The sequence below is a fragment of the Leucopleurus acutus genome, assembly GCF_964270905.1.
Source record: "Leucopleurus acutus genome assembly, chromosome: 15".
Taxonomy (NCBI): domain Eukaryota; kingdom Metazoa; phylum Chordata; class Mammalia; order Artiodactyla; family Delphinidae; genus Leucopleurus; species Leucopleurus acutus.
Genome location: NC_139157.1, coordinates 77,728,514 through 77,741,626, shown reverse-complemented (window position 1 = coordinate 77,741,626; position 13,113 = coordinate 77,728,514). Strand labels below are relative to the sequence as shown.

Genomic DNA, 13,113 nt, shown 5'->3' with positions numbered 1-13,113 from the left:
TACTTTAGTGTGCTTCTCTGCGCTACCAATGAGAAAAGTCCATTTTATTGCGATAGTTTAGAGATAAGGCATCTAAACCTGAGAAACTTAGGGAAAATATGCAGGGAACCAGATGTGCACCTTCTTCTATAAAGCGTGCCAAGAATATCTCCCAGGATCCCAGGCCGCTAGAGCAACTTTTCACAAACTTGCTCTGACCGGTCATCCCGCCACAGGCAAGTGCAATGGTGCAGCCTGTCCCACAGGCCACCAGGCCTAAAGGAACAATACCAAAATGGGGCTTGAAAGTTTCCCCTCCACCAAGCCCCTGTTCCTGCATTCTTTGCTTCACAAGTTAAGAGATTTCTCTCGAGATGCTGGTTTGTAGTTTTTTAAAAAATGACCCTATACTTGGAAGGCTTGCTGCAATATTATATGATGATGTAATTATTTATGTAGTCCCAGCTGAGCCTATAGAATCCAAAAGCTTTCAAATCTATATCTACAGTTATAGATTTAGACAGCCCTCCCCACATCATTTACACACACACACACACACACACACACACACACACACACATGCGTACACACATCCCCCTCAAATACTTCTTTACGTTCCAAAGCACTTTTTGATGTAACTGTATTCTCTCTATCCTGACATTCTTGAAGCAGCCCTAGAGAAAGTGTAAGATTAAAATTACAAGTCTTGCAGTTCATACAGAGAATAAAGCATAAACTCTGAAGGTGATCTCATGTGCTCAGAATTATGCCTTTTAAGGTCAAGTTGACTCAAAATATGGACCAAACAGAATATAGCAGTTAGTTAGAAAGGGAGCTTTCTTTATCTAATCTTAATTACTGCAATGAAGGATATTTTCATCTATATTTTAAACAATGCTAGTTAAGCCAATGCATTTTTTCATGCTAGTTCCACTTTTTAATTTGGGAATACAACTATTTGTAAAAATAAATAGCAGTAAATGATGGTAACACATTATGATGGGTCTTTTGGTTTAGCATAAAGGAAGCCCAGAACAATACTTTGTCCATTTTAGGCACTTAATTTGTGGAGTTTTTATATAGGATGAATTTAACAACTCCTGAAAAGTGAAAAATAACTTCTGCTTAGTTTTTACACTTTCAGGGTCTAGGTGAGTGGCCATAACAAGGAGGTAGCTTGGAGGGGTGCTTTATTTAGCTCCCCCATAACTACCATCAGCCTCCCATCAGAATGCAACAGAAGTAGAACACTGTGTGTGCTGTTCCAACTCCGCTCCAAAACAAGTCCCCAGGCTGCTCCTTCCAGCAGATGCTGTTCCAAAGCTTCTCCAGTCTTGACAGTTGAAAGACACCAGTGGTCCAAATAGATCTGTTTATATCCTCACAACAACCATCATGATTCTGTGTCATAGTTTGGATGTGAGAGCTTGGAGGTTGGGAGCCCACACACACACACACACACACACACACACACACACACACACACACACACACACGAAGAAAACATAAAACAAGACATTCTGCCCAAGGGACTCATTCGTACAACAGTGCTGGACCAGTGGCCTGCACTGTCGTCTTAGTTGAGCTACATGATTTTTCTGGGCCTCAGTTACCCAACCTGTAGGATGAGGGACTTGAAAGGGCTGAACTCAGAAGTCTTTTGCAATACTAGTCAAACCAAGGCTTGTTTTTGAAAACCAAGGACTTCTGGTTTCATCAAATAGGCTACTGATCCTGTCTGCCTGGGTCCCTTGTTATTACCTTTAACCATTTTCCAGAGGGCGTGAGAAACCCTTACAGAGCAGGACAAGTGTAGAGAATGGAGCCTAGATGCTCTGCACATGTGGAGGGTCCCCTGGGTCTGCACTCCCGTCCGCCCATGGCCACCAAATCAGAAAGCTGTCTAGGTAGAGGCAGCCTGCAGAGTCACACCCCCAGTAGAAACTGGGTGATTACAGGGAACAAACAACTTGGGCTTATCTCATCTCACTTTTTTCCTTCCTTCACTCATGCTCACAGGAGAATTAAAGGGAAATGTTTCTGAAGGAAAGCTCTTGGCGCTCTCTCTCTCTCTCTCTCTCTCTCTCTCTTTTTTTTTCACAAAAGGGACTTTTCCGGAGAAAGAGGGAAGGGAGTGCAAAACAAAGAGGCAAACAAAGGACTTGGAATAGTCTATGCCAGAATTCCCACTCCGGCTCAGAAAAACCAGCTCTCTATCAGCAGTAGCCCAGCTTCCCCTGCAGGGGCTGCGGCCGAGTGGGGCGCTGGGGCCTGGCTGAGCCGTGGCCCAGGTCCTGGTGGGGACCAGCCCCTGGCGACATTGCCCACGGGAAAGAAAGCCCCGGGGTCAGCAAACTACCAGCCCCCATAAGTACATCTAATTATGACCGCTTACTTCAAAAAGAGGATTTAACCCAGAGCAGATTTAGCAGGGCCTCTTCCAAAGGGCAGCGGGAGGCCCAGGCCTGACCTTTGAGAAAATCCTAAAGGCTTCACTGCCCAGGGAACTCAGCAAAGCCAGTCACCGTGGACGCCTCAGATCAGAACGCAGAGAAATTCAGCGATGCCAGCTTCAGTTATCAGGGTCCTAGTGAGGGTGTCTAATTTAGCATAATGAGCGTCGGTCAGCACGTGCCCACAGCATGTGCACTGGTGGTCAGTCAGGGGGGTGGCCTGGGCAGAAACATTGACAGGAAAATATATAAAGCACTAAAGTATAACCTGTTGAGTCAAAACTACTGTTTCAGAGTCTCAAAGTGGTTGGCTATTTAGTGAGTCAAAGATTCTTATCTAAAACATGTACATCTGGTGACATATGTCAACGGTGCTGATCAAAGTATGAAAAGCATCATGATATATATAATTTTTAAATTCTGCTTTGATTTTTAAAACCTCCTACATAGCGCTTTGCTCAGGAGAAATCGTTGTGTAATTGCCCTAGTGAAATTAAACAACTCCAGAGGAGGGGCAGGGGATTGGAATTGTTAGTCTTCAATTGGTCAACGTGAAGTTAGTAAATAAGTACACTTGGGACAGGCTCGTTGTATAATGAATATAAAAGTACTTTGTGAACTATAGAGCTCTCCATCGAGTGTTATTATTTCAATTATTCTCACAGTACACAAATATTAGGAAAACAAAAAAGAAAGAAACAGCTGGGTAAGTACAGTCTCTTCATCCACATACTTCATTTAAACCTACCACTCTGTAGGTGAATTCACCTCAGTCATTTAGCTTAGGTGGGAAATGGTAGAAAAGGCAGACCTATCTGGTTCTAGACCAAATGATTTACAAAGTGATCAGAAAATATTAATTCACACAGCTGGTTCTTTAAAATTATTTGATTTCAGATCTTTTAAAGAAATATCAAACAAGTTGCTACTCTTACCTGACCCCATTCCAACACAGGACACCTAGATATATGTAATTTACATGGTCATTCAAACCTTGTTTGCAATACCTATGCCTGAGGTTGGAAAGTTCATGGAGGTTGCGGGGGTAGAGTTTATTCTCACTGTTTGGTTGCCCCAAAGTATCAAATTGGACCATCTATTTGTCCAAACAAGAAGCTGATAAACCTGAGCTTCCAGCAGCAGAAGACAGACTTAAAGAAACCATAAGTGGAGGGTATTGTACCTAACACTCCAGCATTGCTCCCTTTTCCGTTTCTCCTTCCTCAAGAGATGTACCAAGTCCAGTAATAAGTAAACATTACCAATAACTTAAAAATTGAACACAAACCTGTTGTTTCATGCTTTTATTTACTTTCCTATTGAGGTAACTTTTTCTGGCAAATAAACTAATCTGGGAAAACCAGATCTCCTTTTTGTAACTAGATATAGCAAAGCTGGGACTGGCGAAGCTCTTTCCCAATGGCTCTTAATTTGCAAGTCCTAAACACAGAAGCAGACACGCTTGGTAACTCAAAGCATCGGGATTCAATGTCATTGGTTTCAAAGACTGTGGAATTCACAGATGTAACCATTCAGCTGAGGGGAGGAAAAGGAGAGAATAAGCTAAAAAGAAGATGCTGAAAAACTGGAGAATATCAAAGAGCTCATCACAAAGCGTTTCAATTTGAAGTCTCTGCTTCAAAGGTGCTAATCCCTGGTCTGAGAAAACTACCTACAGTGTTCAAGGCTCAACGCTGAATTTTTGTTCTGTTTTGTTTTACACTGAGTTTTAAGAGTTATGCAACCCTGAAAAAGTTAAGCAGGTAACTCTAGGCATTAAGTAATTCATACACAACCAAGTAGTAAGGTTTTCTATACCCGTTTTAAGAATGAATAGGATTCATTTAAAATGGTGATAATTTGTCTCACTGAATAAGTGTATTTTAATCCCAAAGAGAAAAAGTATGTTATTTCTAATAGAAGGCAGTTAGTAGAGAGGCTTTTCAAACGTAAATGCTTCGTTGATCAAGTTAAAACAGAAGCTCCCTTAGTTTGTGGCTTTCTGGCTTTTCACATCCTAGTGGGAATGTGTTGCCGTATTTATACGAACCCGCAACATGCTCACATTAATAGTTCCAAGCAAAGTCTGTCTCACTCTCTGCAAACCGTTAGGAAATTAGGAATTAAACCCCGGGCCCGTGTCCGCGGAGTCACGGGTGGAAATCTGATCCAGGGCAGGAGGGGCAGGACGAGAGCGCGGCCCTCCGGGGCGCGCGTGCGCAGTTACCTCTCCCGCTCCTGCTCTAGCAGGGTGGTGAAGTCGTCGCTCTTGTGCATGTAGTCCGTGTGCTTGTGCTTCTCGTTCTCCAGCTCGTACACCGTGCGCCGGTGACACTTCTCGGCCAGCAGTAGCTGCTCTAGCATGCGCCGGTAGGTTTCCTTCTGTTTTTCCTCAAGTCTGTCCAGCTGAGGACACAAACATGGGAAAGAGCTTAATACTTTATTTCATTTATGGAGGACTCTAAATAATTCGTTTGCATTGGTCTAATGATTTATTACCTGTAGGGGAGGACACGGAATCTGCTCTTCTCTGCCATTTTCCCCATGCCATCATTTTCTCTAGGCCAGTTGCATTTATGAACTAGCCACAATAGGGCTGCAGTAATTTCTGGCCTCTGGCCTTTTTTCTGTGAACATATGTGTGGTTCCTAACCTTTCAGGAGAGCAAACTCACTGTTTCAATGAGACGGTGAAGCCCTATACTCAGAAAGAAAGAGAAGAGCATCTGGCCTAATCTCAGAAAAATAAAGAGCTCAGCCCGCACCAAACTCCTCCCCCGGGAGGAGGGAATTATCCTCATTGCAACCTTTTTTTTTTTTTTTTTTAAGGCTTGCAGTTAAGTGCATTTCTAGGAGTATATGAAGGACCCACAATCCTCTTCTTTCAAGAGGTACTAAATATAGGGAGAATCTCAGAACTTGCAGAGCGCACATATCTCAAACTAAAAGAGATCTCATCAAATATTATTACAGGGCTTTTTGTGTCTGTTTCTCCAGCCAGGCTATAAGATCTTTAAGGGACCATATGCCTTGATCATCTTTTTAGTCCCTGGTCCCTAGCACAGCACCTGGAAGAAAGTAGGTGTTCAGTACATGTGTGTTAAATTGGACCCAATCTTACAATATTGATAGTTCCCTATCCTACTCTCCTCTTCAAACCCTAGTGCAGGAGTTCTCACCCGCAGCACTACTGACATTTCTGGCCAAGGAATTCTTATTTGAGGGGCTGTCCTGTCCACTATAGGATTCTCAGCGGCATCCCAGGGCTCTGCCCACTAGGTGCCAGTACTGCCACCTCCAGTTGTGACAAAACTCTCCCCAGGCGTTGTCAAATGTCTCCTGGAAGGAAAAGTCCCCATGCCCCCCTCCCTGTTGAGAACCACTGCTCTAGGTGAATCAGATATATTTAGAATCCATTCTTAATCCCACAGCCAACTCTGTAAGACTCAGTGGAGTAGCTCCATGGGTATCAGCTTCAGAGCTACTCCCCTGATGTTGCACGTTTGCCCTTCAGTCATAAGGAGGCTCTGAGGTTCCCTGTACAATTTTATTATATTTTCATTGTGAATGAATCATTTATGGGGCCCAAAATAAAAGAGATAATGGGCACTTAGATCCATTTCCCTTTTGGTCTTTCCAGTTTGGTCCTTAAGGCCTCATGTTTCCTCTTAAATAGATTTCTCTCTTCTTAAATTCCTTAATATTTTTCCCATTAGCTCTCTGTTGATAACAGAGATAAAATCATTCCCTAAACCATGATCCTTTTGTCTGAAACATACTGAAATGTCTCCCCATCTCAAGTTCCTGAACTTCTTCTCCACCAACTTGATTCAGGTACACTCTTTCCTTAGTAAATTTTGGCCTTTGTTGCTATGATGATCTCATTCAATTTTCCTTCCACCTCTGTCCCCATAATCCTCAGTGCCTTCTGATTAGACCTCCACCCCCTTTGCCTAAGAACAGGTGACCAGTCAGACTGGTGAAGCCCAGGTTGGCCAGCCATACCTGAGATCATCAGGGAGGCAAATCGTACTTTTATGTGTTCTGATAAATTACTTCAGTCTTAATGGGACAGTCTATACAAGAGGTTTTTTCACTGGAATAACTCCCTGTTACAAAATATTCTCCCCAAGAACTCTCCATTTTTCCACAAGTGTGATTTTCACCATATGTTATAGAATTTGTCAAGCATTGATGGGACATCATCAGAAATGTGCAAGGAGCAGCTCTTTCCCCCTTTTTTTGTTTATTTTTTATTTTATTTTTTTTGCGGTACGCGGGCCTCTCACTGATGTGGCCCCTCCTGCCATGGAGCACAGGCTCCGGACGCTCAGGCTCAGTGGCCATGGCTCATGGGCCCAGCTGCTCTGCGGCATGCGGGACCCTCCCGGACCGGGGCATGAACCCGCGCCCCGCGCATCGGCAGGCGGACTCCCAACCACTGCGGCACCAGGAAAGCCCTCTTTCCCCTTTTTGATCCTTCTTAACTTTGTCGTAAAGTAAGGCCTTCCCTCCTTTTGAGAGTATTTGCAAGAGCAACTTCTGCCTGTTTTCTGATACCCTGACCCTCTCCTCCCTGAGGAAGGAATGGTTTTTAAAGGTTGTATTGGGACAGCGAGCTGGGCATGAATAGCCCTGCCTTTTCATTTCTTATTTTTTACTCTGTCTACCATAAGATGGTACATTGTACTCTCCCTCAGGTGCTGTCTCCAGAGTCTAGGAGAGAGTAATAGGAACCTGGTGGTGGTCATCTACCTATTTATGCCAATAATAAAGTTAATGTTTCAAGTCATCTGTCAGATTCCTGCAGTTATCCCTCAATCCGTTCAAGGAACTCGGGAGGCAAAGATGGGGGCGTTATTAATTGGATGGTTGACTGAGATACCCAGAGAGAGAAATACTGTAGGGGCATCTGGAGGAAAAACTGCATATGTTGATATTAATTGTTCCAGGGCAGCCTAGGTAGGACTGCTAGGCCCTAGCTTTAGTATGTTCTGTCTGTGTGGGCCTTTGAGATTGGCTGTTCTCAGCAGCTACCGTGCTGGGACTAGGCCCCTGGAGTAGCTGCTGTTGTCTCTGTGGGCTGTGTTCACCTCACCTACACCAGTACAGCTTGACCTCAGCACTGGTTGCATAATCAGGAAGACAGTCTTTTTGTCCTTTCATGCATCCGGAAGGATGCTGACACATTGGTGTGTGAGCTGTGTTTTTCACCCAGAACTGCAGACCAGACTTTCTTTTTTTTTTTTAATTTATTTTTGGCTGCGTTGGGTCTTCGTTGCTGCGCGCGGGCTTTCTCAAGTTGTGGAGAGTGGGGGCTACTCATCCTTGTGGTGCGCGGGCTTCTCATTGCAGTGGCTTCCCTTGTTGCAGAGCACGGGCTCTAGGAGCGTGGGCTTCGGTAGTTGTGGCACATGGGTTCAGTAGTTGTGGCTCGTGGGCTCTACAGTGCAGGCTCAGTAGTTGTGGCGCACAGGCTTAGTTGCTCTGCGGCATGTGGGATCTTCCCGGACCAGGGCTCGAACCCATGTCCCCTGCATTGGCAGGCGGATTCTTAACCACTGTGCCACCAGGGAAGCCCTGCGGACCAGATTTTAAACTGCAAAGGTAGTAAATTCCTCTTTAGCAATAAAGCATTACTGTGTGAGGATCTAGTTTTCAGTTTTAAATTCAGGATGTAAGAACTAACATAGGTAGCAACAGATCAGCTGTGCCAGACCCTGTTTCTCGTTATTTTGTTTGGAACTGCACTGAGCTCCTAGGAGAGAACTGAAGTGGGCTGACCTCTTGGATCTGTGTGGCTTGTCCAGAGACTCTGAAGACCACCTCCCACTGGATTCATTAATCATGTATACTGTGTCCCATGGCTTTGGGTTTTCAGGCTCCAAATTGTGGCTCAACCACAGAGGAATGGTAGTTCTTATTACTGAATAGTGAAAGCGAAATGGGCACCTATTACTGTGGAAATGTAGCTCCCACTTGGACAGAGGTGGAAGGAAAATTGAATGAGATCATCATAGCAACAAAGGCCAAAATTTACTAAGGAAAGAGTGTACCTGAATCAAGTTAGTGGAGAAGAAGTTCAGGGACTTGAGATGGGGAGAAATTTCAGTATGTTTCAGACAAAAGGATCATGGTTTAGGGAATGATTTTAGCTCTGTTATCAACAGAGAGCTAATGGGAAAAATATTAAGGAATTTGAGAAGAGAGAAATCTACTTAAGAGGAAACATGAGGCCTTAAGGACCAAACTGGAAAGACCAAAAAGGGAAATGGATCTAAGTGCCCTTAAAGATAGGACTATAAGAAAAAAAAAAAGAGAGAGATTTTAGTCTTTGTTGAATCAGAATGGGTGACAGAGGAGGTAGAGACAGGAGAGCCTAGAGAGCAGAACAGCGTGACTGCCCCACAAAGAGGGTGTCGGGATCACGGAAACGTTTGAGGAACATGCTGTCTGACTGCAGATGGTTCTTCATGAGATCAGTTGGGGCCCTTTCTCTTGAAGACTGCAACAGCCATTCAAAGCGGTTACATAAAATATAGACATGCTGAAGAATTAAAATCTGAGATCAGGGTAGGATATGTAAAGCAATTTGGGGTGATTTTCATGGTGTCAGCCATGGTGGATGGGCCCTGAGCGAACATGCTCAAGAAACTTGGAGACGTAGATTTCGAAGGAAAGATGAGACAAACGAAAGGGGATTCAGGCAGGACAGCAGAAGATTCAGTCCAAACACCGGTGTGCTGTGACGGGAAAAGACTCCTTAGGAGATCATCCAACTCAAGAACATACAAGTAGATAAGATTTGTGTTGAACAAAGGATCCTTTTGGCAGACTCATAACTCCTTGGTTTTGCTTCTCTCGCTGAGGGTGACCACACACTACACAATACGGAAGGTAATATTCAGAAAACAAATGTCTGGGTCTGAAAGCATAGGGGAAGTTAGAGGCAAACAAACAAAAACTCTACGATCCCTAAAATAGTGATAGAGAAAGAAGGGGCCATTTGAAAAACTGGTCAAAAACAACAATAACAATAAAACTCAGCTGAGCCTTCCTACTGGAGGAAACGTTGTGACAAAAGAAAACATTTCTGTTGCCTTGAGTAGGACAAGTTACCCAAGAATTAGAGAGTTCAAACACGAGGGAAGGCGAAGTTCTGAGGAACGGTCACCTGGGTAAGGTTAGGTCCCCACTAGGTCCCAAGGCAGACAGGCTTCAGAAGGTCACCTGCGGGAAGGGGTAATACCACACCGAAACAAGGGGGCAGTAAGGAAAACCACTGGTACAAGATGGGTTTCCTAGGCCTGAACATCATGGCTGAAAAAAGAAAAAGATTCAAGAGATTTCACATATGCAGGTGGGGGCTTCCCTGGCGGCGCAGTGGTTAAGAATCTGCCTGCCAATGCAGGGGACACGGGTTCGAGCCCTGGTCCGGGAAGATCCCACGTGCTGGGGAGCAACTAACCTGTGCGCCACAACTACTGAGCCTGCACTCTAGAGCCCGCGAGCCACAACTACAGTGCCTGCGTGCCACAACTACTGAAGCCCGCGCCTAGAGCCCGTGCTCCGCAACAAGAGGAGCCACCACAAAGAGAAGCCCACGCACAGCAACAAAGACCCAACGTAGCCAAAAATAAATAAATAAATAAAAATATGCAGGTGGAAAAGTAGAGCACCTAAAACAAGACCTAGGCATGGAGGACGTCACCACCGCAAATCTCTAAACTTCACAAAAAGACAGATAGGTTTCAAATGCCACTCACTGAGGGCAAGGATAATGCATGAAACAGATTCCTCCACCCAACCCAGGATTCGCCATTTCCCATAATTATTAGCCTCTTGATGGCGGCAGGCTCTGTCTGATGGGGACAAGTTCCCCCACACTGACTGGCATCCTGTTGTACCTGAAGATTTTCTCTATCCACCCTCCTTCCCTTAGACACCCTCTAAGTCTCTGCCTTGATCTTGGTGACATGAGCCTGCTTTGTGCTGAGTCCTGAGGTCAAGGAATATTATTACACTTGAGAAAAATGGACCTTGGAGCTGGGGCTTTTCTTGCATTTTTAACAATTTATGAATGTGAGGTTGGTACAATGATAACTGCACGTGTCCTAATAATCTTTGGACTCTTTGAGTAAACACAGAATAAAGGACTTCAGGATGTATTAATTCAACTTTGAAAATGCCTAAGGTTAAGATCCTTCTGGCTAAGGCTAAGCAGAATAAGAATTTGGGAAGGAAAGAAACTGAACCCTTAATTTCTTTGCAGTTTTGCTTAAGAATTATGAACTTTGATATCTCAGACTTTAGTTTACAAGGAAGTTCAGGGCGATTTAATATTTACTGCTTAATTTCTCCCCAGATACCTGGCAAGAGAGGGGGGTCCACCATATTGGGTTCACTGCTTAACCTTTGGTGAGTTCTGTTGGATGACCTAGCTGGGCCTAATTTGGGATGAAAATTGGAATAAGCAGCAGTGATTTTTGGCTTGAGGTACAGCATGGCTTCTAGGAACAAGAGCTGGACTATCTTCTCATGATACCAGGAGGCTAATGGAACAGTAATATATGGGATTCTTACATCATGAACTTGGAAGCAACTCTCTTGCTCCTGAGCAACAGGAACTTGATTATTAAGCCCAAAGGATTAAGAAACCAAAAATCTGTAAATGGTGGAAGAAATCTTTTCTCCTTTCAGCATTCTATTTCTCTCACAAAGCAGGACTTCACCATTTTGCCAGTGTTGGGAAAAGTAGCTTCTGTCCTTCCCTCTACCTCCTTATTCCTTCCTCCCCAAGGGAGGAACAACTGTTCAGATTGTTGAGTTGAGGGGAGAAAGGAACCAAGAAGCGTGCCCAGCTTAAGCTAACTCCAACAGGACAACCCAAAAGAAAGGTGGGTGTTTTCTGCTCTGCTCCTCTGTCCACTTGGGTTAGGCCTACTTTCTGAAGGTAAGTTGGAAACGCCTTCCTTTATGTACTGTCCATAGAACTCAGTGGGTCAGAGGCAGTGATTCTGGATGTGTGTGATCTGTAGACCTACCTCTTCCTTGAGAGGTCATACCAAGCTCTAACTTGGGAGAAAAGAACTAAGAAGCCCAAATGATACTATTTATCCAAGCCAAGTTCTTCAGTCCAGGTGATTATAATAATAATATAAAACTGATATTTTGGGCTTCCCTGGTGGCGCAGTGGTTGAGAGTCCACCTGCCAATGCAGGGGACACGGGTTCGTGCCCCGGTCCGGGAAGATCCCACATGCCGCGGAGCAGCTGGGCCCGTGAGCCATGGCCGCTGAGCCTGCGCATCCGGAGCCTGTGCTCCGCAACGGGAGAGGCCACAACAGTGAGAGGCCCGCGTACCGCAAAAAAAACAAAACAAAACAAAACAAAAAAACCGATATTTTGACCTCTCTATGTCTTTTACTCTTCGAGTCTCTCCAGGTTTGGAACTAAATAAGAGTGTGAGCAATTATCACCCTCAGCTCCCAGCAAATACTAATGGCTGATATTTGTTGAGTAGCTAGTATGTTCCAGACACTACGTTAAAAGTTTTACAGGCGTTGCTTCATTTAATCCTCACAACTCTATGAGATGTGCACCTGACAGAGAAGAACACTAAGGCTTAAAGAGCTGAAGTGACCTGCCCAAAGCTACAGGCAGCTAATAACTGTGGGTTATCTCAAACATGAAAGTGGATTCAGCCAGTTGACTCTATTCTATCACATATTGATAATTACTCTTAATGCTTAAGGAAAAGATGAGAACAGAGCTCCAGTTCATCCTGGTTGCAGAAGTTAGAAAATTATGGGCTGTCAATCTGTCGTGAATACTTTCTAAAGCAGGTCTTTTTGAGATCTGTCAAGCTGAGCTGCTGCAAAGGCTTGTCTTAAGCTAAATTACAATAAATTGCTTTGCACTTTTCATTTCTGTGTTCTTTATTCATTTATGATACTAATTTCATATCTATGATTTTTTTTTAACATGAATTCCGAAGAGTCAGTATGGCTAGATCCATCAACTGGTTCCCTGATTCTTCACTGAACTTCTACGATGATATGAGAGTATTTTTAACATGTAATATCATGGGTAATTAACAACAATAGTTGATAGTTCCTAATACTGTCTTGTATAAAAATGATTAAATATTGTCCTATTAGATTCCCTTTCATCTTAAAGAACTGCCCTAAGCCTTCCATTGGGATTTTGCTTCAACTTTTATGTTTTAGCCATTCACATGAGATCATTTTAATGGTCTATAAGATATCAAAACTGAGTGGCTTTATAACCATAAATATCAATAATAAAAATCAGTTTAATTTTAGGCTACCAATTTGATAATAATCTGAAAATTCAATGCTAAAACCCATAAGCACCTCAAATTTTTACACATACCCCTTCTTAGAGAAATAAAAGAATAACAGACTGAAGAGCAGGTAACTATCATAATCACATGAGAAACATATTTCGGGCTTTAAGTATATTTAAGGAACTACTTCTACAATTCTTATCAATGAAATGTATCCACAGTAATTCTGAATTATTTAATTATACTTTAATTCTATATTAGGGCATCATAAAATGCTTCCCTTTGAAAGAAAACGTTAAAGCGTGTAAAATGGAAGGATGTGGAGACATCCCTCTGAGGCTTCCTTCTCAGGGACTTGTCGGGGTATGTTTTTA

General features: G+C 43.6%; 1 protein-coding gene across 2 annotated transcripts in view; it reads right to left on the bottom strand.

Annotated features, from left to right (window-relative positions):
- FILIP1 (filamin A interacting protein 1) overlaps nt 1–13,113 on the bottom strand; it is a gene marked incomplete at both ends in the record, with an annotated part of 224,567 nt that overhangs the window by 48,494 nt on the left and 162,960 nt on the right. For both annotated transcript variants that reach the window (XM_082855684.1, XM_082855685.1), the window contains one exon: nt 4,660–4,838. In XM_082855684.1, the coding sequence (XP_082711810.1) occupies nt 4,660–4,838 (179 nt within the window). The remainder of the gene's footprint in view (nt 1–4,659; nt 4,839–13,113) is intronic.